Source organism: Bos javanicus, chromosome 21 (assembly GCF_032452875.1).
Source record: "Bos javanicus breed banteng chromosome 21, ARS-OSU_banteng_1.0, whole genome shotgun sequence".
Lineage (NCBI taxonomy): Eukaryota > Metazoa > Chordata > Mammalia > Artiodactyla > Bovidae > Bos > Bos javanicus.
The window spans coordinates 56,822,149-56,848,224 of NC_083888.1; the positions used below are offsets into that span (position 1 = coordinate 56,822,149).

The 26,076-nt window shown below is 44.7% G+C and overlaps 1 protein-coding gene across 1 annotated transcript in view; it reads right to left on the reverse strand.

Annotated features, from left to right (window-relative positions):
* The window catches only part of LGMN (legumain), a 35,858-nt gene extending 10,055 nt beyond the window's left edge, over positions 1 to 25,803 (reverse strand). Inside the window, exons 1-7 of the mRNA XM_061395139.1 lie at positions 25,678 to 25,803; positions 15,408 to 15,574; positions 4,596 to 4,693; positions 3,404 to 3,485; positions 1,957 to 2,042; positions 799 to 874; positions 139 to 201 (exon numbers count right to left, since the gene is read on the reverse strand). Of these exons, the coding sequence (XP_061251123.1) occupies positions 139 to 201; positions 799 to 874; positions 1,957 to 2,042; positions 3,404 to 3,485; positions 4,596 to 4,693; positions 15,408 to 15,545 (543 nt within the window). The 5' untranslated portion in view covers positions 15,546 to 15,574; positions 25,678 to 25,803. The remainder of the gene's footprint in view (positions 1 to 138; positions 202 to 798; positions 875 to 1,956; positions 2,043 to 3,403; positions 3,486 to 4,595; positions 4,694 to 15,407; positions 15,575 to 25,677) is intronic.
* Between the last annotated feature and the right edge of the window lie 273 nt (positions 25,804 to 26,076).

Sequence of the window (26,076 nt, forward strand, 5' to 3'; positions counted from 1 at the left end):
ACACAAAGGACACCTTTTCCAAAAAAAAACAAAACACAGCCAATCCAGAGTTAGAAAGCCCATCACAGCACCGCGGGCTCTGCTTCCACTGCCTCCCTCACATCCCTTCCCCAAAGCTGCCCCAAGCACCAACATTACCTTTTGGTACATCTTGTGTTCGTACATGTAACGGATGGTCTCATTCAGGTCCTTTACATGAAGCTGAAAGGTAAGAATATGGACACTCAGACCAAACACATCAAGAGAAACCATGTGCTGGATAACCCACTAATCAAGCCCTAGTGATGCCTTATAAATTCTTATTTAGAAATCCTTAGAGGTAATCATGGTGCACAGCATCACCCCAGAATGTCATCAAGGGCTTTGTTTACATGCAGAGGTACTTCCTCATCACTTTGTCCGGAGCACTCAGGGGCTGTGTTCTATGACTGCATCTCGTGCAGGCACCCAGGTTCAGGGACAGCGACTGATGTGATGTCAGCAGACACGCAGGGAAAACTTGCCAGAAGAGACGCCTCTGGACAGATTTCAAGCTGCTAAATGCAGCCCCACACTCACCAGCCGCATACAAACCACCCCGTAGGACATTAGAGACACACATCACAGGTGTACTGCCAACTCCGAGGTTTTGTTTCCATTCTCCCTGCTTGCCTTTTTTTTTTTTTGGCTACCCTTCTCAGCTTGTAGGATCTTATTTCCCTGACCATGGATTGAACCCAGGCCCTTGGCATTGAGAGTGCAGAGGTGGAACCTCTGGGAGTTCCCCACAGCTTGTTTCTAAAACATTAAGAAACTCACATCTTCGTTAGGAAACACCAGTATTCCAGTGGCTCCATGATCCGTGAAGTAAACGAACACGTGGTCCCTGGGGCCACTGCCAAGAGATACACATCAAGCATGAGAGTCGAAGTGGGCCGTTTCCTATTTCTGCCTCCGTGACTCTGAAAAGTCACTCCAATCAAAACACTTAAGGAGAAGCCTGAGGATTACAGTCTCCCAACCAGGTGGGAGGAGGAGCACAAGAGACCGCTGTCTGGCTTGCTCCCTTTGATCCCACTGAGTGCTACTCTGAACCAAGAGGCATATCCCAGAGCCTGGAAGGCCAGGACTCAGCAGACAGCCCAGGGTGATCGGGAGAGTGGGGGCCTATAGCCACTGGGCCTCATCCCAGGTGGCCACACTCTCCTACCAGATATCCCCCAAACGAGTAAGGGAGCCAGGACACGCCACCAAACGTGGTCCTGCAGTTCCAAGTGCCCTCCAGGGCCCTTGGCCTGCACACAGCCTGGGATGCCCACTGGTGCTCCCTCACTTGAGGGCCCTGTTCCAAGATGGCAGAGATGTAACAACTCACTGGAAGCAACCTGGTTCATCCCGCTCAGACGTCCCTCTCTGCTCTAACTCACAGGAGCTACTCGAGCAGCACCAGCTGCCTAGTATCTGAGACTCTGAGGCCATGCTCCCGAGCTCCCCGACATCACATCAAAATGCTTCATAAAGAGATGCTACACGAGACATCCCTCACCCACAGAGAGCAGAGCAAGCACCAGGGTGAGTTGTCCCCAACACGGAGATTTATCAATGTCCTCCTCCCGCTGGGCTGACCTGGCATCAGAGCACAAGGTCGTCGGGAGGCTGGGTGGGGGTCCTTCAACCTGACTGGCCACAGAGCTTCACGCTGGTCTCAGGGTGTTCCGATAGACTAGCAGCAGGTTTAAGCGATGGGGAACATTTCATTAAGAGTAACGAGGGACCCTGGATCATAGGGTTAATTTGTTACAGAAACGGCTGCTGAAAGAAGCCACAGGTTCTGTGCAGGCTGTCAGGACAAAGGTCCCCACGTTGCAATCTCTCACCAGTAAACAGGCCAGAAGCAAGAACAAGGCCTGTATGAATTCTCGATTCTGGAGTACCAGGTCATTCAGAAAAAAGGGACAGCCATAAAACAGACGTTACCTCTTTAAGACCTTTCCAGATCCTACGCCCTTCACTGCTTCTGCATCACCTCTCAACACAGCAAGGAAATTCTTCGGGGTGACATCCTACGAAAAATTGGGAGTTGAAATCAGATGTAGCAGTCACTTTAAATCAGTGAGAGTGCTGAGTCTGTAGCAGAGGGCCCAGGCCATGACCATACACCTCCAAGGCTTAAGGATGAAGGGCAAATACATCCTTCAAAAAAATCTGCCACCAAGAAAGACCCAGAGCAAGGTCAGTGTTCCCGGCGCATGTGCATGACCTTGTCTCAGGCATCGTCTTGTCTTTGGCTGATGCCGTTCAGCAAGCCTGCCATTTCTTCTTGACCATTATAAAGTCCAGGTGGAAAAACGCAAAGATGTTGGTAGGGAGGGACGAAGAGCAGAGGAAGAGCATGTGGCCTCAGAGAGACAACAAAGATGGAGACGGAGACTTCAGTGCCAACCTTTGCAACTGGCCTGCCTCCTCAAAGGCTGAATCCCAAAACACCCCTTAAAGGCGACTTTATAAAATGATATCTGATTATTAAAAAAAAAAAAATTACAGAAAAGCACAGAGGAAAGAACATAAATCACCAGAAATTCCACCACCTACATTTTGGACATTTCCTTAAATAAATCTATGGAAACAATTTCATAAAAATGGGATCATCTATGTTAGATGAATGATGTATCTGATTTAATTGTTCTTGAATTTAAAAGAGAAAAATAAAACTGGAAGAACGGCTAAACTTCATAGAAATGTTTCTCTCTCACAAGGAACATTAGTTCCTAAAAGATTCCACTGAAATTAAGAAAAAGAGGGTATGAAATCCAGGAGGCTAATGAAATTATGGTGTTTTCAAAAATGTGTCAATGTACTGCGTTGGCCAGAAAGTTTGTTCAATTAATGAATATGTTGTTCAATAAAGTTCATTGTGAAAATGGAAAAGGTCTTTTAGTTTTACTTAAAACCGAACAAACTTTTTGGCCAATCAATTCGGACGACTTTCAATCATTGGAAGTGATATACTATTATAATAATGGTGGAAAACTATCTCAGCAAAATCCAGAGACACTACTTTGTACCAGGGCTGGCATTTGAGAAAGCTGATTTTCAGAAAAGGACACAAATAATTTATAATCAGATTAGTGGCAGTATCTTAAGAAAATCAGGTATTACGGAAAGAAAACTACTGAGATTTAAAGTATAATAAAACTAGAAATAAAAGATTGGCAGACTACCACTAATACTTTTTTCTTTTTCTCTCTGCTTTCTTTCGAAATTCACAGAAATTATGCCTCAGGCACAAATCTCAATATAAACATGAAACGTTGGCCAGAAATCCGTCTAATGAGGTCCTGATTCCAGAAGTTCAAGAAAGAGGGGAAAACCATCATTGAAACGAAGCAGACCCCGCCGGCTCCGACTCCGCGCTCCGCCTCACCTCGCCCGTGTAGTCCTTCAGCACGCCCTGGTACACGTCTGAGCCGTTGGGCCTGTTGATCACAATTCCCGGGGTGGGATTGCTGAAAATCAAAGGATGCAATGAAGCACACAATTTGATGTATCTCTGAAATCTGCATCTTCATAAATATGTTCCGGTTAAGCATAAAAAGACTAAACAGCCATGACTGTCACAGACACTTCTCATCACCCACCCAGGTCCCCAACATGTGGTTTTAGTAGCCCGAGGGTCTTGGGGTCCCACAAGTCTTGAGCTCCCGGCCGGAGCAGTGAAGGGCTGAGCTCTGCAAACTGAGGACAGGAACCCAGGCCCTCATGTGCCTGGCCTCCTGCTGGACACCAGCTTGCATCTTGGAGGGGAGATCTCATCAAGAGATCTCTCAGAGAAAAACTACTTTCAGAGAGAGAACAGAAAACAAGGCTTTGATGCAAGAGCTTAGGCATTAAAGCTCAGAATGGGTTAGGAACCATCATGTGATCGTCGGAAAGGCCACAGTTGGGAACTGAGGAGCTGGGAGACTAGAATGGGTTAGAGTCCTACCCGAACCTGCTGCTGCTTTTTTTTTTTTTTTGGCAGGGGGAGGAAAGGGTGAGCCACTTGGCTTATGGGATCTAGTTCCCTGACCAGGGATTGAGCCCCCTGCACAGAAGTTCAGAGTGTTAACCAGTACACCACCAGGGAAGTCCCCCACACCTGCTGTTTCTGATCTCAAGAAATCAGATAAGCAGGCATAAGAGAACGGTTTATAAAATTAAATTCAGCAATTTTTTAAAAAAGGAAATAGGTATAGAAAGAAGGGTGGGAGGATCTAAGCTACAAAGGAGCCTCCTGTGTACAGGCCTCCAAAGCGCCCTGGCACAGAGCTCAGGAACAAGCACCGCAGAACCTAGTAATGAATTAGTTCTCCAAGCCGAGAGGGAACTCATGATTTAAAGCATTGCAAAGCCCAAGCCTCAGCACCTTCACTACCATTTGCTATGTCCCTGTCATTGCTGGGTTCTACCAAGTTATGGTCAAAGCTCTACATGAAATAGGTGGGTGGAATTTCAGCTGGGAGTCAGCTTACATTCTAATGTTAGGCTGCCCAACCAAGAATTCCTGAGAATCCATGTGTATTTTTTAAAACGCTCTAAAGTTCCTCACCATCAAGTTCAAAGCCCTCCATACTCACTCTTCGGAGTTGGCGATGTCATCATACATCATCACGATGATCTGCTCATCAGGGATCCCGTTTCGGTGAACGATCTGGTAGGCGTGGCATGCATCTGCCTGGGAGAAGGGGTTTTGTCAAGTGTTAGATTTTGTCCAGAAGAAGCCAATTTGAGTGTTTTCATGAGCAGCGTGTTCTTTCTCATGGAAGACGTGCTGTGTCCCACTCCTTATTGGTCAGGTATTTAAATCAGTTTAAAACACATTCATTTATCTTTTTCAGTTCAATTTTTAAAAATCCACCCTTCACCATGAAACTCTCATCAGGCAATTAGTGTAACATGTGGACTACTCTCACACACACACACACAACTACCAGCACCACCCACCACCACCACATCTGCAGGAAGCAAGGGCTTTTGAAAGCCCTGAATAAGTTATTTTCATTTTCCACACCACAGAAAAGTCTCCTGAAAGCACTGATTTAGGGCTGAAGAACAGAATGACAGAATGATGAACCAACAGATTAAAAGCTTAGCGGTTAGTTCTGCATCACACAGGACTCTTCTGGTTCCAGTAACCTTAACCGCTACAGTCGCTGTTCAGAGAACTGAGTGAAAAACTCAAAAATTCAGCTCAGGAGCTAAAATGAGGAATGTGTTCTTTAGTTTAAAAAAAATAACAAGGGTGACCATAGTAAAGGTAAAAGAAAAACTTTGCTAATGAGATTCCTTGTCCATAAAAAGGCCAAGACAATTTTTGCTTCCTTTTTCAAATGATACAGACTACACTCCATGACATGGAAATCATTTGAGGACAAAAGGGGAAAACGTTACCTAACTTTCTGCTTTTATTTAATTATGTCTTTCCTAGGGCAGAGTATAAAAGAAATGCCGTGCCCAGTTATTTGCTTCTGTAAAGAAGAGGGCTTCAGAAACTGGATGTCCACAGATCATGTTCTAAACAGCTCTTAGCAGAGCAATTGAAATAAAGCTCACACACCACCAAACCCAGCATTCTGCCTGTACATGTCCCAAACAAACGGACTTCATAGCAAAAATGGGTGCTCAAAATACAGTTGCTAAATGTTGTGTGGGTGAGTCCAAGACCTGGCATTCAAGAGCTATTAGATGAATAGATAACTGAATATGAAAACTCATCCATTTATGGACTTTGTTCTACTTGCCAGGCACTATGCTCAGACTTTCTAGGTACCATCTCATTCAATTCTCATCACAACCCTCTGTGATAGTGATTCCCATTTCACAGTGAGGTCCTAAAAGCTGAGGGAGGGGAGGTGACCTGTGCAAGTCACACAGCTCAAAGTGAAAGATCCCAGGCATCCTGACTCCAGAACCTGATCTTGCTTTCAGAAAATACAGAAAAATAAACTGTCTGATGTTCATGTAATGGGAGTACCATAAAGATCACACAAATGGAATACCTAAAAATGAATGAAATACAACCCATGCTTCAAGATACATGAATCTCAGGAACATAATGAGAAAAAGAACAAATGATAGAAAAAAAATATTCACTATGATTCAGTTCAATTCAGTCGCTCAGTCGTGTTCGACTCTTTGCGACCCCATGAATCGCAGCACGCCAGGCCTGCCTGTCCATCACCAACTCCCGGAATTCACTCAAACTCATGTCCATCGAGTCAGTGATGCCATCCAGCCATCTCATCCTCTGTCATCCCCTTCTCCTCCTGCCCCCAATCCCTCCCAGCATCAGGGTCTTTTCCAATGAGTCAATTCTTCGCATGAGGTGGCCAAAGTACTGGAGTTTCAGCTTCAACATCAGTCCTTCCAATGAACACCTAGGACTGATCTCCTTATGATTACATTCATATAAAGGTCAAAACAGGCTAAAGTAAACATTATGTTGCTTAGTTAAATACACAGATGGTAAACTCTAAAACAAATCTAAGGAACTTGCCCTCTGGCAGGGTGAAGACTGGACCAGACAGGGGACAATGTACTAATAATTTTCTTTTTCTTCAGTTGGGGACTGAGAGAGTCAATTCCTAGGCAGGTTGATAAGAAGTCCGGGGGTCCCCAAGGAGAGAGGGGTCTGGAATTCTCAAGGAGGAGAAAAGGACAAAGGTTTTTTCCTCTAAATTCCTCAGTCTTAGTCACATAAAATGGTTTTTATCTTTAAGCCTGGAACTGATGATTATATAACAAACAACTCAGTTTAAACTCTGTGCTAGGGATTATATAACAACAATGCATCCTGCTTGAGGACAATTTCTCCTTCCTGAAAACCTTCTGGCTAATCCTGTTATCTTAAAATGTAAATTATGGGAGTGGGTTTAGTAAGATTTTTACTCTCAAGACTCTTGAGAGTCCCTTGGACTGCAAGGAGATCCAACCAGTCCATTCTGAAGGAGATCAGCCCTGGGATTTCTTTGGAGGGAATGATGCTGAAGCTGAAACTCCAGCACTTTGGCCACCTCATTCGAAGAGTTGACTCATTGGAAAAGACTCTGATGCTGGGAGGGACTGGGGGCAAGAGGAGAAGGAGACAACAGAGGATGAGATGGCTGGATGGCATCACTGACTCGATGGACGTGAGTCTCAGTGAACTCCGGGAGTTGGTGATGGACAGACAGGCCTGGCGTGCTGCGATTCATGGGGTCGCAAAGAGTCGGACACGACTGAGCGACTGATCTGATCTGATCTTACAACCTCTAGACATTCTTTTGATTCATTGTAATAACTTAATTAAAAGGTATTTAACTCCATTGCTAACACTAGCTAGGGGGCACTCTTTCTGCCCCCTTCTGATGTTTCTGTCAGAAGCTTTCTCTATCTCTTTTACACTTTACTAAAAATTACACAAAAGCTCTGAGTGATCAAGCCTCATCTCTGGCCCCAGACTGAATTCTTCTCCTCCGGAGCCCAAGAATCCCAGCGTCTTTCGTGGTTCAGCAACAACATTTCAGTACAAAGTACATAGGTATTCGTTTTATTATTATTCTTTACATTGCAGGCACATTATATACATATTTGTTTTCTATTTCATAAGAAAAAAAATCAAACCAATATTATGTCAGATTTAACCTTCTCAATGAAACTGGAGTAAGCAGGCACACCTACCCACTCATCTCAGTGCAAAGCAGCCTATTATTTATCTCTCCTGTTAGACACCAAAAAGCAGGTTCACCAAAAAACAAAAACAACTTAGGAATAAACTTAACAAAAGAAGTGCAAGACTTGTAAACTGAAAATTATAAAACTGCTGAGGAAAATTAAAGATCTAAATACACAGAGAGATATCTCGTGCTCATGGATTAAAAGACATACCACCCTTAAACTTTTTAAAACACTAGCTCAGTCGGTAAGGAGCCTGCCTGCAGTGAAGGAGACCTGGGTTCAATCCCTGGCTCAGGAAGATCCCCTGAAGAAGGAAATGGCAACCCACTCCAGTATCCTTGCCTGGAAAATCCCATGGACAGAAGAGCCTGATGGGCTGCAGTTCATGGGGCTGCAGAGTCGGGCATGACTGAGCAACTAACAACACCAGTGGATAAGACTCCACACTTCCAGTGTCTCCACTGCAGGGGGCATGGGTTCGATCCCTGGTTGGGGAACTAAGATCCCGCATGCCGTGCGGTACAGACAAAAGATAAAAAAATAAAATTAAAATACCTCTCCTCTCCCCCTCAAAAAATTTTTTAAAAAACTGATCAGCAGGGATTTCCTCAGAAATTGACAAGATAATGCTAAAATTTGTACGTAACTGCACTAGTAAAAAATATATATATATATATACTGAAAAAGAAGAAGAAAGCTGGAGAACTTTCACTTCCTGTTTTCAGAACTACCCTAGGAAAGGAGAATCTTATCAACAAATGGTGCTGGGAAATTTTGGATATTTACATGCAAAAAGATGATCTTAGACTCTCACTTCACACCATATATGAAAATTAACTCAAAATGAATCATACTTAAATTTAAGTGTTAAAACACAATTTTATAAGATAACACAGGAGAAAATTTTTGAAATCTTGAATTGTAATTGCACAGATGTCATAGATATGACCCCAAAAGCATGGTCTATAAAAGAAAAAAAAAAGATAAACTGGACATCAACAAAATTCAAAATTTTAGTGCTTCAAAAGACACCAGTAAGAAAGTAAAAAGATAAGCAACAGAGTGAGAGCAAAGTGTTTGCAAAACATATATCTGAGAGAGAACTTGTATGTAGAATGTGCAGAGAACTCTTGTACTCAGTAAAACAACTGGTTCAATCAAAAACAACTGATAAGCACATAAAAAGGTGTTCACAATCATTACTTATCAGGGAAATGCAAACTCAAACCACAGTGAGCTACCACTTCACAGCAGACAGACAATAACAAGCGTAGATGAGGATAAGCCAGGAAGCTTCATCCATGCTGCGTGAATGTAAAATGATGCAGCCATTTTGGAAAGTAGTTTAAGTTTCTTTAAAAGTTAAGTATAAATTTACCCCATGACCTGGGAATTCTACTCTTAGGTATCTGCCAGGAGAAACAAAAACATTTATACACACCAAGATCTGTACTCAAATGTTCTTAGCAGAATGCTTCAAATGGGCAAAAGAAAAAAAAAAGGAAACAACCCAAATATCCACTGAGTGGGAAACAGACAAAATGTGATGTGACCACACAATGGAATGCTACTCGGCAATAAAAGGAATGAAGCACTGACACGCGCTATACAGATAAAGTTTAAAAACATGGCCTTAAGAGAAGCCAGACACAAAAGATCACGTTGCACAGCCCCATTTATATGGTATGTTCAGAAAAGGCAAACTTACAGAATGACAAAGTAGACTAGTACACTAGCAGCTGCCTCCAGCTGGGCACTGGAAACTGGCTCAAGGGATCTTACTGGGGAGATGGAAATGTTCTAAAACTGATTTATGGTGATGTGTGCACAACTTGCTAAATGTAGTAAAACATCACTGAACACTGAAAATGGGTGAATTATATGCAATCTGTAAAATATGCTTCAGTAAGACCATATATTTTAGAAAATACATTCAGCCTATCCTGGTAGTGCTCCCCTATATTCCTGGGCTCCTCACCACCGTCTTGACAGGCAGACTCTTTTATGTCCATTTCACAGATGGGGACAGGCTCAGGAAGGGCTCAGGGCTTCCCCCACCATGCCTCATGCTCTGCCTCCCACACAGAGGTCTCAAAGCCAAGCAGTGATCCTCTCTTGGGTCCTTGGAATTACTTGGTTTCCTCCCAACCTTCTCAATTCAAAGGGGCTTTCGGTCCGAGTCAAGCACTCACTAACACCCAAAAGAAATAAATGTAAGGTTAAGCCAAGTCAAGTGACTTGGAGACAGTGCTAAAGGTTACTTGAATGACTTTCCTGGAGCATGTCTTATCTCTGTGCATTTTTTCCCTTAAAAACAGAAATGCCATGTGAGAGGAAGGTGTTGAGCAAGACTTGATATTGAGGGCAGAGCCCTCTGGGCCACTGAACAGAGACTGCTGACTCAACTCTCGGCGTAGCGAGATGGGATTACTGACACATCCCATGATTTCCTGGTGGAGGTCACTGTCCAGTCACTGATCATGCCGCCCCACTTCAGGCTAACTGTAAGCTAACTAAGGGCAACCTGGGCAACCCAGGTTAACTAAGCTGACCTGGGGCAAAGGCAAAGGACTTGTTCTTGAAATACTTGGCGTCACTGCCAAGGGGCCCACCTTGAAGCCAGGCAGGGGCTGGCAAGAGTTCATGGGCTGCTCATTGAGAGAATATGTATAGTACCCCTTCTTGGCACATGCTCTGAGCACTGCTGAGGCTAAGCCCTGAGTCTGGGCATTGGGCAAGGGTGAGGGGGCTGCTAGCTCAGCTGGTAAAGAATCCGCCTGCAATGCAGAAGACCCCAGTTCGATTCCTGGGTCAGGAAGATTCACTGGAAAAGGGACAGGCTACCCATTCCAGTGTTCTTGGGTTTCCCAGCTAGCTCAGCTGGTAAAGAATCTGCCTGCAACATGGGAAACCTGAGTTCGACCCCTGGGTTGGGAAGATCCCCTGGAGAAGGGAACAACTACTCACTCCAGTACTCTGGCCTGGAGAATTTCATGGACTGAGCAACTTTCACTCACTAAGCCCACCACCACCTCAGATTTTCCAGAGGAGAATCAAGAGGTTTGGAGTGAGATTACATCATTTGTTCAAACTAACACACCAGATTCCGGAAGAACAGGAATTACACCTGGGGGTCTATGCAAGTCCACAACCGACAGTCCCGACCGCCCGGCCCAGCATCTGGCTTGTACAAAGACAGCCCTCCTGGGCTAACTGCATTCCCCTAATTCAGTCCTGCTCAGCTCTGCTCTCCATCTGTTTCTTTTCTTAAAATATAAAAGTGATACTTTGTAACAAGATGGATTAACTATAAAAACATTATGCCAAGTGAAAGAAGCCAGACACCAAAGCCTCCACATTGTATGATTCCATTTATGAAGTTTTTGGAGAGGGCAAGACAATAAAGGCAAATGGCAAATCCTTGGGTGCAGGAGGCTGGGATGAGTACAGGCACGGGGGAACTTTCTAGAATGATGGGTATGTCCTAAAACTGAACTGTGGTAACACTTGCACAACTATCTGAATTTACTAAAAATCACTGTACTATGAGATAGGTGAATTGTATGGCATGGAAACATACCTCTTCAATAAAGCTGTTTCTAAAAAGTGGTAATTACACACACCCTTAAATATATAAAGTGAAAGGTGGTCATTCACAAGTGTAATGACTGCCACTAGACCCTCCATCAGCCTATTCTTTCCTCCCAACTTCAACATGTACAAGTTCTGGACTTTTCCCTCTCCCTCTCTGCCTCCTCTTGGCCCCATGGATGCTCATAAGGAGGCTCCTGAAGCCTTCCCAGGAAAAGGTGGCACTCCCTTCCTCTCCACCACAGCCCCCAGCTCGAGACCAGCAGAGGGGAGGGGACGTCAGCATTCTCCAGCTCCTCACCTCTTCTGTTGCCAACATGCCAGACCTTCTCCTTCAGAGCCCCACTGCCCAGCAGTGACCTCAAAGCTCCCCTCAAGCCCCTTTCTCCCAGTGACTCCTGGCTCACATCTCCTCTCCTCCCAACACCACCCCCCCGCCATATCCCAACATCCTCCTAATGCCTTGTACAATGGTGAACTTCACCTTCAATCCACTTAATTTTCCTTCTCGATGCACTGAGATCTCTGTACTGAAAGAAACCTTCCTCTAGTCCCATTCCTCCCCTGGTGACCTATGTTCTTCTTTCTCCCCATCACAAGCCTGTCGGAAAATTAGCCAGTAAATAACATCCTTTGTGTGGTTTGCACCAAGGGACATCTTCCTGTCATCCATGCATTGGAGTCTGGCTCCTGCCTCCACCACTGCAGGAATTTGTCCTCCAAGACCTTCCAAGCCCATACTCAAGATGCAACATATCCCACTAGCATCAGCCCAGACCCATCAATTCCCTCGCTGTCATCCATTCATCCCAGCCCCAAATGGAAAACAGAGAAATCCAATTCAATGTAACCAACACAGGTTAAATAACCATCATAAAGCATATAAGAACGCTCTGCGACAATCTAACTGTGCCCAGTATACTAATCTTCCCTAAACAAATTTGTGATAACAAGTGCTATGTTCACTCAAGGAAAACGTAAACCGTATAATATCATATATGAAACGAGTCGCCAGTCCAGGTTTGATGCATGATACTGGATGCTTGGGGCTGGTGCACTGGGACGACCCAGAGGGATGGTACGGGGAGGGAGGTGGGTGGAGGGTTCAGGATGGGGAACACGTGTATACCTGTGGCAGATTCATGTTGATATATGGCAAAACCAATACAATATTGTAAAGTTAAAAAATAAAATAAATTAAAAAAAAAGTCTCTGCAGAAAAGAAAAAGTCTGTGTAGGTTCCATGGGAAAAGTTCTTTCAAATGCTCTTTGTTTCCCCTCACACTTTTAATTTTTTATTTTGTATTGGGGTGTTAACTGGCTATACCTCAAACGCTCTTTTAATGCTCAGTCTCTAAAGTCAAGACAGCAAGTGTCAGCAGTTGGCCAAGGAGAGAACTTGGCCAGCAGGGATATGAACCGAGGCCAACCATGATTCAGCAGCCACGCTTCCTCTGCCCATCTTTAGCACCAGCATCCGCCCTTCTTTAGGGACAGAAATTTCAGTCTGTGCCCACTTCTTTTTGCTTTACTTGCTTCATTCCATTTTGATATGAAGTAGTTTACCCAGGGAAACTAGCAACACTTTAAAAAAATTTCCTGGGAGCAAAGGGTAATCAGATACCTATACTGAATAATGTTTAACCAATACATGGTTTTTAAAGTTAGTTATATAAAAACCAGGGTGTCTGATGAAGCAGCCAGTCTGCTATCAGTGACCCGTATTTAATACCCCATCTTTCTGACTCGTGGTGAGAGGCAGAGGAGAAAACTGAGCTGGGTAGTTAATACTCGGATTAGTCCTCTTTCACTGGGTCAGGTCTGTGTGTGTGCTGTGCTTAGTTGCTCAGTCGTGTCCGACTCTTTGTGACCCCATGGACTGTAGCCCGCCAGGCTCGTCTGCCCATGGGATTCTCTAGGCAAGAATACTGGAGTGGGTTGCCATGCTCTCCTCCAGAGGATCTTCCCAACCCAGAGATCGAACCTGGGTCTCCCGCATTACAGGCGGATTCTTTACCATAAAGAGCCACCAGGGAAGCCAGGGTCAGGTCTGGGTGAAGTATTAAAAAGGTATACTGCCAATGAAAATAACTTTTTAATCAAGCCAAGTTTCCTATTCAGCTAGCATATAAAAAGCATTCAAGAACTAAGTCATTCAATAATCATCAAATTATAGAGCTGGTAGGGAGTTCACCTAAACCAACCCCTCTTTAACAGATCATGAAACTGATATCCTGGGAGCGAAACACTCACGAGGCAGCCCTGTTAAGCCGTCACAAGCACAGATGCCAGGTCTAATCTGGCAGCCACTGGCCACACTTGGTGACTGAGCACTTCAAAGGTGACCAGTTGAAACAGAAAGTAAACATAAATCGGGAAAAAGAACTGGACCGACGGCACATAACCCCACAGTGGGGGTCAAATGCGTTTACTTATGATTGCCTGTGCATCTCGTCTCTGAGAACTGAGATTCAATGACTTTTTTAATAACAATGTTATGAAGGTATATAATTCACATCACACAAGTCAACCTTTTAAATATACAAGTCAGTCGTTTCTAGTATGTTCACCAAGTCACGCAACCACCACCATTCTCTAATTCCAGAACCTTTTCATCATCCCTAAAAGAGACTCTATACCCAGTAACAGTCATTCTCTGTCCGCTCCTCTGCCTAGACCTGGTCAACTAACGAATCTACATTCTGTTTTTAGAGCTTCCTGCGCTAGACTTCCATCTATAAATGGAATCCTGTGGTCCTTTGTGACTGGCTTCTCTCACTTAGGATAATGTTTGTAAGGTTCAGCCCTATTGAAGCCATGTATCCGTCCTTTGTTCTCTTTTATGGCCAAATAATAACACCTTGTGTGGACAGACAATACTTTTTGTTTATCCATTTACTGGACACTTGGATTGTTCTTACTTTTAGGCTAATATGAATAAAACTGCTATAATCATTTGAGTACAAGTTTTTTTGGGGGGACGTACATATTCTTTTTTTTTCTGAATATATACCTAAGAGTGGAATTGCTGGGTCATACGGTAACTCTGTGTTTAACCTTTGAGGAACTGCCAGACTGTTCTCCAAAGCAGCTACACCATTTTACATTTGCACCTGGAGGCTGCCGAATGTAGATTCTTTCCTCTCTAATTTCTGCCAGGCTGGTTTGCTGAGAGTGCCAGGAAAGAAGAGGAGGAAAGGGTGAAGGCAGAGCAGCAGGGCAGGGGTGTGGAGGGCAAGCAGACTTGTGACGCTGCTTCCAGAGTCCTGTCTGCACCTATGCGGCCTCACGCGAGCCACCTCCGGTCTTCAAGTCTCAGTTTCTTTATTTACTAAAATGAAGGCGCTAGACCAGTAGGTCTCAACTAAGGACATGTGGCAAAGTCTGGAGACAATTTTGGTTGTTACAGTAGCTGGGTGATGCTCCTGGTACCTAGAGGGCAGAGGTAGGGATGCTGCTAAACATCTTACATGCGTAGGACAGCCCCCAACAGTTAAGAATTACCTGGATGGACCCAAGCGTCAACAGTGCCAAGGCTGAGAATCCCTGCATTAGACTGAGGTGACGACATACGGGCCATTCTGAGGAACAGCCAAAATGGTTTCCAAAATGACTGTACCACTTTATAATCCACTCAGCAATGGGGGCGGGGCTGGGGGTGGGGTGTGTGTTCTGCTCTCCACATCCTCATCAACACCCTAATTTTTGCCAACCTAAGAGGAACATCCGTTCTACTTACAGTTGCTGGGGGGAAGGGATAGTTAGAGAGTTTGGGATGGACATGTACACATGGCCACATTTAAAATGGATACCCAACAAGGACCTACTGTATAGCACAGGGATATCTGCTCAATGTCACATGGCAGCCTGGATGGGAGGGGGGTTTAGGAGACAATGGATACATGTGCATGTATGGCTGAGTCCCTTTGGTGTTCACCTGAAATTATCACAATACTATTCATCAGCTATACCCCAATACAAAATTAAAAGTTTAAAATAAATAAAATCTTGGTAGCTTCTACTCCATCCCAAAGCAAAACCAAACCAAAAAACAATAAATAAAAAGTCTCTTCTAATAACAATGTCCAGGGTTGTTAACAGACAGCCAGTGTCATACGGGAAGAGGTGAGTCACTTTCTTACCTGGTGCCTGTAATTATACCAGCCGTTTGATCCTGCGACAATCACCACCCAGTGCTTGCCTCCATCCTCAGGGTCCTCCAGGGGAATAGCACCAGTTCCCAGGACCAAGCTGAGCAACACGGTGACTTCCCAAATCATCCTGCCCCCTGGAGTTCCGCTGCAGAAATCTAGGAAGAAAAAGGCAGAGTCAAGCGAAAAAAGAATGACAAAAACAGAAGAACGCTACTGGCCCCTAAGACAAGACCACAGAAGATGGGTCAAAAAGATAAGATTATTTGGTCACCAGACAGAACACGCCGAGAATAAAACTGATGTCAGAGCAGAATTTCATTTTCCTCGCTGCTGCCATTTCCCTGGAGTGGAGCAGAGGGCTGCCCACAGCGCCTCCCCTTCACTACGGGCTGAACTTAGGAGAATAAACCCAAGAATATCGAGGAAGCTCTAGGGGCAACTTTTTAAAGCTTTTGTCACAACTTGGAATATGGAAAAAAAAATTCACTGACAAACTTCACTGTGTCGGAAAAATATCTACCACATACTATGAACTGTTTTCAGAAAAGAACAGACATAGAATGTGTGCATAGCAAAATGTGGAAGGCAGGGTGGTAGATAGGTAGAATTAAGAATGATCTTTCTTTTTGTCTCTCTTTACTACAAATAATATATATTACTTATACAACAAAGCTTGTAAAAATTCAACATACACTTGATGTAAATACTGAGGGGCAATTTATGTGTGTGAGCTATCTGGGTAAGCTATCGTCTAACACTGGCAATTTATGTGTGTGAGCTATCTGGGTAAGCTATCGTCTAACACTGGCAGCCCAAATGAATGTCTTTGTATACTGCTTACAACCCATTTACATTATTCCGTACAAGAGGCTGGGCAAACATTTTAATCCTTGTTTCACTGGATGGGGAGGTTGAAACAAGAGAGAAGGGACTTACCCAATATTCACGGACAGTCAGCACTGGCCACAGCCCAGAACCCACGCCTTCTGAATTCCTGGCCCACCCTTTCTGCTACATGATTCTGCATCTCAAGACTTTATTCTTAATGAACTACACGCCCAATCTTACACTTCACGGCCAAAACTTTAAAGAGAGTTTTAAAGCACAAAAGGCAGAACTAAGGCCGAGTCCTGGCCACCCTGAAATTACTCAGACAAGTATGCTATTTTAATGCCCTGTGTTCTGACTATGTTATTTTTAAAAAAGCCTTCCTATGGCAGAAGCCAGGCCTGCCATTCTGAGATAAGAGGAAAAACAGTCGTTGAGACGTAGGAACTCGGAACACAACAGTTCCAAGGCTAACCTCTGCCTCTGATGCTTTTTGACAAAACAGTGCTCATTTACTCACTCATTAATGTATTCACTCATTCATTCACCTACTCAGTCAGAGTCTCCTGAGCTCTGACCCTGCCAGAAAAAGTGCTGGGGGCTGGGAACGCAGTAGGGACAGGACGAAGCCTCTGTCGTCAAGGACTGCAGAGCCAGCTAAGGCACGAAACACCTCAAAGTCTAGGAAATCATCCTCAGCATCTGTGCCTAAGACTGTGCTAAACCTCAAAATGATGGGATTTCCTTCCAAGTGAAAAAACAGGAAGCCCTGAGTCTGGTACAAGTTTTAAAAAGTAAAGGCACTTTGGGCCAGCACTTCTCCAACTATATGCCCAGATCGCCTGGGGGGCTTGTTAGAAGGCAGAGTCTGACTCAGTAGGCATGGGCAGGGCCTGAGACTCTGCATTTCTGACAAGCTCTGGGTGACGCCCAGGACTACACTCTAGTCAGCTCTGCCCAGAAGCCCAGCTTCCTAGTCAAGAAACCGTACTACTCTATCCCCGCAAGACTTCTCCCAGGAACTCAATTTTTCACATGTAAGACTTAAGAATCTGAGGCGGGAGGACTTCCCTGGCAGTCCAGTGGTTGAGATTCTGAGCTTCCCATGCAGGCGGCAGGGGCTCAGTCTCTGTCAGGGAACTAGGATCCTGCGTGGTACACAGCATGGCCAGATAACAACAAGATAGAATCTGAGTTGGTGCTAGATCCAGGTTTCTTTAGCTCCACTACAAAGTCATGGATGCATGGGCAACTACAGTGATGTGCCCCAGATTTGATTCAAGATTGCCTTGAAATGGTCAAGATGAGTCACAGATGAGGGCAGTGGACTTCCCAGGCCACCCAGCCCCGGAACCCGCTGGTCTATTAATATGTCCGTGTGTATGAGACGATGTTTTCTCATGTCCACTTGACCTGCCCAGGGCTCACCAAGGGATAATAAAAGGGGAAGTGATACAAAGGTATGAATCAGCAGCAGTGAGGTCAGGCAAGAGACTGTCAAGCTCCCACCCCCAGAGTTCTGCAGTGGCCCCCACACTGGAGGGGAAGGTGAGCCAGTGATACTGGAGGTCATGCAACCAGCAGCCTCCTGGCTGCAGGCAAGCCTCCCAGGAAGCCTTCTCTTGGGGCAGGGGTCAGCAAAGTCTCTGTAAAGGGCTGGAAAGTAGGTATTTTCAGCTCTGCAGGTCAAGTCATCCCCATTACAACTCTTCAGTTCTCCCACTGCATCACAAAGCAGCCAAAGACGGTACAGAAACCAGTGAACACGGCTACATTCCAATGCAACTGAAACAGGCGGTCTCTGTGGCCCGCCCTCAGGAGCCAGAATGTGTTCTCAGCCCACAGGACAGGTACAGTCTGGGGTTTTTATTATCTTTCATCAACAATCATAAAATAGGCTCCCTGGTTTGCATACCACGCTTTCTGAGTCTCTATCACATGACTCAGTCCTGAAGAGGCTGATCTGTCCGGAGGCTCTAGTGCCTGATTTCTTCTTTTCTGTCTTTCTCTTTTCTTTTCTTTTTTCTGTTGTGCCTCATGGCATGTGGGATCTTAGTTCCCCTGACCAGGGGTCAAACCTGTGCCCCCCAGAAGTGGAGGCTCAGAGTTCTAGTCATTGGACTGCCAGGGAATTCCCCCTTTCATATTTAAATAAAATATACTAGAGTTGAAAGGTTGGGCTGCCTGAGCAACAGAATAGACGCCACCAGCTCAACTGCCTAAATCCGCAAGCAAAAAACACCACCAGGGTATTTTTACAAATTCCAGTTTACTTTTCATTCTTCTAAAACACTAGCAAGAAAAAAAAATAAATAAATAAAACACTAGCAAGTTACTCTTATTCATACACAGGGGACATTTTCAGAGTTAACATTTGGCGATATTCTTGTCTTTTTTTTTAATTATTAACACAGAGTTGTGGTTCCTTGAATACAACGCCAAGTTACAAGCCTCACCATGTGACACCGATTGGGAAATGCCACTTAAAAAACACGTGCATTAATACCGTGGGAACAGTATGGGGCCGGGGGCGAAGGAAAGACGTGAAGTAATACAATCCTTCCATCACCCTTAGCAATGAACACATCTCAAAACAGCACGTTTCAGATAGCAATTTCCTGGTCAGCACTATTCTTGACAAGTCGAGAGCAGGAAAACAAAGTCACAAATCATCTTGCGGCATATCTATGATTCTTGTTTCAGCAGAGTGAAAAGTTCATGAATAAAAAGTAAACAAGGATCCCTGGGATTTCCCTGATGGCTCAGTGGTTAAGAACCTGCCTTCCAATGCAAGGGACGCAGATGTGATCCCCGGTTGGGGAACGAGGATCCCATACGCTGCAGGGTAACTTAGTCCACAGGCTGCAACTAGATAAGCACCTCAATGAAGACCCAGCGCAGCCAAAAAAAAAAGTAAATGATCCCTGCCAAACTGGCCCAGGAAGACCGCTATTTCTTGCCCATGGCGCTCCACGGCCCCAGCCACACGGGCGCCGTCTTCTACTTCCTGTCTACTCATTCGTCCAACACACAGGGCCTGAACACCCACCAGGTGCTCACAGAGACTGAACAGGGAGCCAAACTGGCGAAACCCTTCACAGAGCTGACATTCTAGCAGGAAGAGACAGGTTGTGCGGTGGTCATGAGAGCTGGGGAAGAAATAAAAGCAGAAGAGGAAGTCCTGGTGGGAGTGTCGAGTATCGTTTTTTCAAAAAGGGAAGATTTTAAGAAGGTGAAGGAGCTCACCCACTTGTAGCAGGAAAACCCCAGAGGCAACATAAATGGTCATTTACGGGGGTTGTCTGTTGTTGTCCAGTCGCTAAGTCATGTCCATCTCTTTGCAACCCCATGGACTGTAGCATACCAGGATCCTCTGTCCTCCACTATCTCCCAGAGTTTGTGCAAATTCATGTCTACTGAGTTGATAATCCTATCTAACCATCTCATCCTCTGCCACCCCCTTCTCCTTTTGCCTTCAGTCTTTTCCAACATCAGGGGCTTTTATCAAATAGGGTACTATTTAGCAAATCAATTATGTGTGTGTGTGTGTGTGTGTGTGTGTGTGTGTTAGCAGCTCAGTCATGTCCAACCCTTTGCGACCCCATGGACTGTAGCCCACCAGGCTCCTCCGTCCATGGGATTTTTCAGGCAAGAATACTGGAGCGGGTTGCCGTTCCCTTCTCCAGGGGATCATCCCAATCTAGGAGTCGAACCTGGGTCTCCTGCATTGCAGGCAGACTCTTTACCATCTGAGCCACCAGGGAAGCCCTAAATCAAATATAATACATCCTTATAATGGGATACAGTGACAACTTTAAAAGAAAAAGGTAGTTCTTAAAAGTGCCGAGAGTGGGAAGGCCTCTGAGAGGATGCTCAGGGGTATGTGTTTAGTCTGCTAACCATTTGCAGGGAGAAAATGACCCAGGGAGCTGTTGCTCTAACCAGGGGAGAGAGGAAAGTCCCCAAGAGTGTTCTGTTGTTGCTATGCCGCACAGGGAGGGAGGGCGGAATATGGGTCGGTATCTATGAACCATGGAGTGTGCAAGACACTTTCCCATCCTCACAACAGCCTGTGAGCAGGCTCATTACCCGCTTCAGCTGAGACAGACTAGCAGAGGTAGAGAAACTTGGTGGAAAGTGGTACTGCCGGGTGACACACTGATCTGCTTCCAAAGATTGCTTCTTCTATTACACCACCTCGCTTGTCACACCAAAAAAGCATTGTTTTTGTGAGTATCTCAGAGGCCCTGTAACCATAGGTGGGAGGGCTACACCCCACACTCTGGGGCCTCCAAGTTTCCTCCAGCAGCAGGATACCCAACATGCCTGCTCTTCATCACCCCACTATTTTAAGACACTTATGGGTAATTGGTTATAAAAAGGTCTTAGAAGAAGAGCCCATCAAAGGAGAATTTGAACCACACAAACTGGTTGGACAAGAGCCCATCAAAAGAGAACTTGAACCACACGAAGTGGTTTGTCAATGGACAAGCCTTTACAAATGAATGTCACCAGCCTCCAATGCCAAGTCCTCGCTGCTCCCACTGGTCCAGCGACCCTCTCATGTTACAGGGCTACATGAAGTCACTGATTCAACTGAAGGACTCCACTTCAGGCAGTACCATCAAGTGGGGTCAGATCCAATAGGGGAGGTTTGGGACAGACCCGAGTGCACACACTAGATCAACTGTCAGCAGCAATAGAAGTAACAAGGCTACAGTTAGAGGACCATCTAAATAGCAGGATCAAATTCAAATCCAAGTCTGACACCAAAGCCCAGACCTTAACCACCCCCGTGACCTCCCACATCAGCCCTGTACTAGCTGCTTGCTCTGGGTTAGAGACAGCGAACCATTAAAGCCAAGCAAAGCAGCTGGGCAGACGATGACATCTGTAAAGAGACTTCCAAACCTACAGGTTTTAAGATCTTGCCCTCTGTTCTTTGTGGGCATACAACAAAATCATCATGCAAGTGGTCCCTGGCTGATAACATGCAAAAGAGACAAGGACAGAAGACAAGGAGCCCTCTTTTACCGAACTAAAGTCAAGTTCCTCTGAGCCCTCCTCCCGACAAGACTTTGGCCCACTGAGCCCAGGTTTAGCAAGAATCCTGCAAGGATCTCCCATCTTTGGCCTCTAATCAAGCTCCTCTTAGCAATTTTTCAGCCATTGACCCTCCCACTCTGCCTACTGGCAATAAATCTCAGTTGTCCTTGATGTATTTGGAGTTGAGCTCAGTTCTATATGGAAGTCTTTCTCCTCTAATACAACAGCTAGAATAAAATCCATCTTCTCATTAAAAAAAAAAAAAAGGTTACATTACATGGCACGTGGGATTTTAGTTCTCCAACCAGGGATCAAACCTGTGCCCCATGCACTGGAAGGACAAAGTCCTAACTATTAGACCACCAAGGAAGTCCCCGTCTTGTCATTTTTAACAAATGCCAGGTGAAATTTCTCTTTAATACAGGACAGTTCCTAAGTTACTACTGGACTAAGTTCCTAAGTCCAGGGAGACCCTGCCTCACCTTAATTGTTCATCTGTCAAACGGGATGATAGAACTAAATTATTAAGGGCCCATTCAGTTCCCATATCCTTTGATTTTCTGTTTCAAGAGTAAAATGGAAAAAAAAAAGAGAGAGAGAGAGAAAGAAAAGAAAATCCAAGTAGTCTGATCTCAAATCTCAAAAAAAAAAATGGATTTTGTCCAAGTGAGAGAATCAATGTTTTTTCATAGGGAACATGTATGATTCAGTAGCAAAGCACATTCTAGATTAGAGCATGTCCTTCAAAGTTACCTAATTCTGATGCTATGGAGGACTTCCCTGGTGGCTCAGTTGGCAAAGAATCTACCTGCAATGATTCTATGGAACTTTTTTCCCCCACAACTCTGTAAACTGTAGATACTAGAAATGAAAATAATTATTGTCTAAAAACACGCAAATGCATTCTATTAAGTGGAGGTGCAAGTGACTCCCCCTTTGAAAGAAAGAAGCCAGGTTGCCCGTTGCACGTTTCAGTATTTCTAATCTACAAATGTACTTTGTACTTGGAATCTCCTTTCAACTGACAGTAATATATACAGAGTGATGTTGTTGTTCAGTCACTAAGTCACGTCCGACTCTGCAACCCCATGGACTGCAGCTTGCCAGGCTTCCCTGTCCTTCACTATCTCCCAGAGTTTGCTCAAACTCTTGTTCACTGAGTCAGGGAAGCCATCCAACCAGCTCATCCTCTGTCGCCCCCTTCACTTTTAAAAAATTATCTTTTAACATTTCAAAATGTACAAGCAGCTATAACATATTTCAAAATACACATAGTCAAGAAAGATTTTTTTAATTTACTAATGTCTAGAAGAATTTGATTTTTGGTTAATGGTTTTTCTACATTTTTATTTTCACTGCTTATTTGGCATTTGAATTTCTTTAAGTTTCTCCCAAATTACTATTTTTTGAAATCTAGGATTAATAATAGTTTGTAGTCTTTCCCCAAATGAATGAGCATGACTTTTATAACTAGATGTAAATTCTTAATTTTAATTTTGTTACAACTTATATTTTAAGAAATTGAAGGATACACATTAAACTACAGAAATGTACAAATATAATATAAAATACCTGTTACCGTTATACAGATCAACTGTTAATATTTTGTAAATCTGTTAACCCTCTTTCCCCATAAACAAATAAAACATTACAGATAAAACAGTCCCCCATTGTCCTGTCCCATTCTCCGCATACCACAAGGTAACCACTATTGTAAATTATTTCATTCCAATCAATTTATTATACTTTAAAATACATATATCCACTTTATAAAAATTCTCCTACTAACAAACATGTAGGTTGTTACCTTTTTTTTTTTTAACTATTAAAATGTTGCAAAAGCATTCTTATACTCATTGCCTTGTAAGCAAATGTCTCTCTGGTACTTTAGGAGTAGAACCACTGAGTCTTAAGATATACCTATTTTGCTAGCAGCTGTACTGTCCTATGGAGAAGGCAATGGCACCCCACTCCAGTACTCTTGCCTTGAAAATCCCATGGTTGGAGGAGCCTGGAAGGCTGCAGTCCATGGGGTTGCTAAGAGTTGGACACGACTGAGCAACTTCACTTTGACTTTTCACTTTCATGCATTGGAGAAGGAAATGGCAACCCACTCCAGTGTTCTTGCCTGGAGAATCCCAGGGACGGGGCAGCCTGGTGGGCTGCCGTCTCTGGGGTCGCACAGAGTCGGACACGACTGAAGCAACTTAGCAGCAGCAGTACTATCCTAAGATATACTTCCAAATATCTGATATCTTTCAAACAATTGATACTCTTGAGAGTAACAAGGTTCATAATTTCTACTCTGATAGATATAAAGTGATCTAATTATGAGTTGACTCATTGGAAAAGACTCTGATGCTGGGAGGGATTAGGGGCAGGAGGAGAAGGGGACGACAGAGGATGAGATGGCTGGATGGCATCACTGACTCGATGAACGTGAATCTGAGTGAACTCCAGGAGTTGGTGATGGACAGGGATGCCTGGCGTGCTGCAACTCATGGGGTCGAAAAGAGTCAGACATGACTGAGCGACTGAACTGAACTGAACTGAATTATGGGTTTGATCTCTATCTCCTGGATTACAAGATAATTTGAGTCATATGTCTAATCATCCAGATTTCAATATCCTTAACATTTGTGATGATTTCCTCTTCATAAAATGGGACTCAAATTTTGGCCTAAAGCAATGTCTGTGGTTTAAAGAAAGAAAAAAAAAAAAAAAGGCTGGTCATGTCCTTAAAAAAGATAGTCATAGGTGGAAAATTCAAGAGACAGCATTCACCTCAATATATTTTTAATGAACAATACTAGGTATGGTGTTCACTTACTTAAGAGTTCACAACCTTTTACTCATCTCTCATTCAAATGCAATTGTCTTTAAAATCCTCAGCAATTCCCCTGGGAATTACTGCAATGAGCTCCCTGGTGTGGCCTCTTTCCAACACTTTTCCACATTAGAGAGTATCTAAGATACACACTGGGCTTCCCTCGTGGCTAACTGGTAATGAACCTGCCCGCCAATGCAGGAGACTCGAGTTCTTTCCCTGGGTTGGAAAGATCCCCTGGAGAAGGAAATGGCAACCCACTCCAGTATTCTCCCTTGGGAAATCCCATGGACAGAGGAGCCTGGCTACAGGCCATGGGGTCACAAAAGAGTCCAACACAACTTAGCAACTAAACAATAGCAACAACAAAGAAACACATCTACTAAATTCGGTTTCTAGGGCTTTCAGGGCAAAATCCAAGTCTCTTATAAGCTTGCAAGATGCGCCTCTGTTTTCCACTATCCACATGAAATCCCTTGCTCCAACCAGGCTCAGGGCTCTGGGTCCAAAATCAGTGCTCTTTTCCTGCCTTCATCATGCTATTTTCCAGGCGAAAGGCTCTTCTCTTTCATCGCGCTAGCTCCTGCCCATCCCTCAAACTCCATTCAATTATTCCCTTCTCTGCAAAGTCTTACGTCTTCCCACAAGCAGGGTTAGATGCTGCCCCTGGAACACTGGAATGGTTCACGATAAACTGCCTCTCCCCTTTATGAAATAATCCCTGCTTAAAAAACTTAGTAAGGCTCAACCAATGTTTGCGAACGAATGCAGTAAAGACATTACTGTCTGGAGCAAAGACAGCTGGGCCATGCCACTCACTACATACCACAGGGCAAGTCTCAAACCATGGACATTTATTTTCACAAAATTTCTTTCTCCCAGCCCCTAGATTCTTGGCACTGAATACCACGTGGGTAAAACCTCAACTCTAATAGAAGTAGGGGATCAAATCCTGCTAACTTTCACTTCCATGGTTCATGTGAATCATCCTGTTAACTCCCACCAGCTCAAACCTGTGAGAAGTGGAGCTTTTATGATTTCTCAGAAGGGATGTTTTTATACCTTTGGGTATATTTGCTGTTGTGGTTAACATAACCCCTTCCCCCTTAGGCTACCAAGAACTAACTGGAAACAGATGAAACCTCAGCATTACAAACCTCAACAACCTGAGTTGTTTCTAGATTGTTAAGACAGTACACAAGAGACCCCCTCCTGGCATTCCCTGGCTATAGGACCTTAGCAAATGTGCTCTCAGCTCGCGCCTGTTTCTCTCTGCTCTTGGAGGAGCCTGGGCTTCCAGCCAGAGCTCGCTCAACAAAAGGAGCCCCAACTCACCAACCCCACGGGATGCAAGGCTGAGAGAGGTCGTCGGAAGTCATCGTTTGCCGAAAACTCCCTTTCTCCCGATGAGAAATGGATTTACTCAAAAAAAAAAAAAAAAAAAAAGGCCGGGGAAACTGAAAATCCCAGACATGAAGCCAAGATCTGCGGCCGATGGGCGACCCTGGTCTGGGGCGCTGGGCCGGGCCCCAGTCCCCTGCCAGGGATATTGATTACCTGCTGCGGGACCGTGGGAACTCCTCGCGGTGCGCAGCCTCAAAGAAGTGAGCTGCCGGCGTCCTCCCTGCAGAGATTGCTGAGCAGGGTCCTAGCTCCTTGCTTTGAGGGTTGGCTGCGCCGCGGCGATTGGCCGAGCTTCGGGGAGGAGCGTCTTCGAAAGCCAATGGAAGGCGAGAACGAGACCGGAGAGTCGCAGGAACTACAAGTCCCAGCGAGCCCTCGCGGGGCCTTCTGATCCCAGAAAGCAAAGGAACGCAGGGAGGACGGTATCCAGAGAATTAGGGCGGGATGGGGTGAGGGTGGAAGGGTGGTTCTGACGTGTGTGGAACCAGGGGCGCAGTGATTCCCCGGAAGGATCGATCCCCAGCGCCCTAAGCCGTTTAACACTCCGCTTCT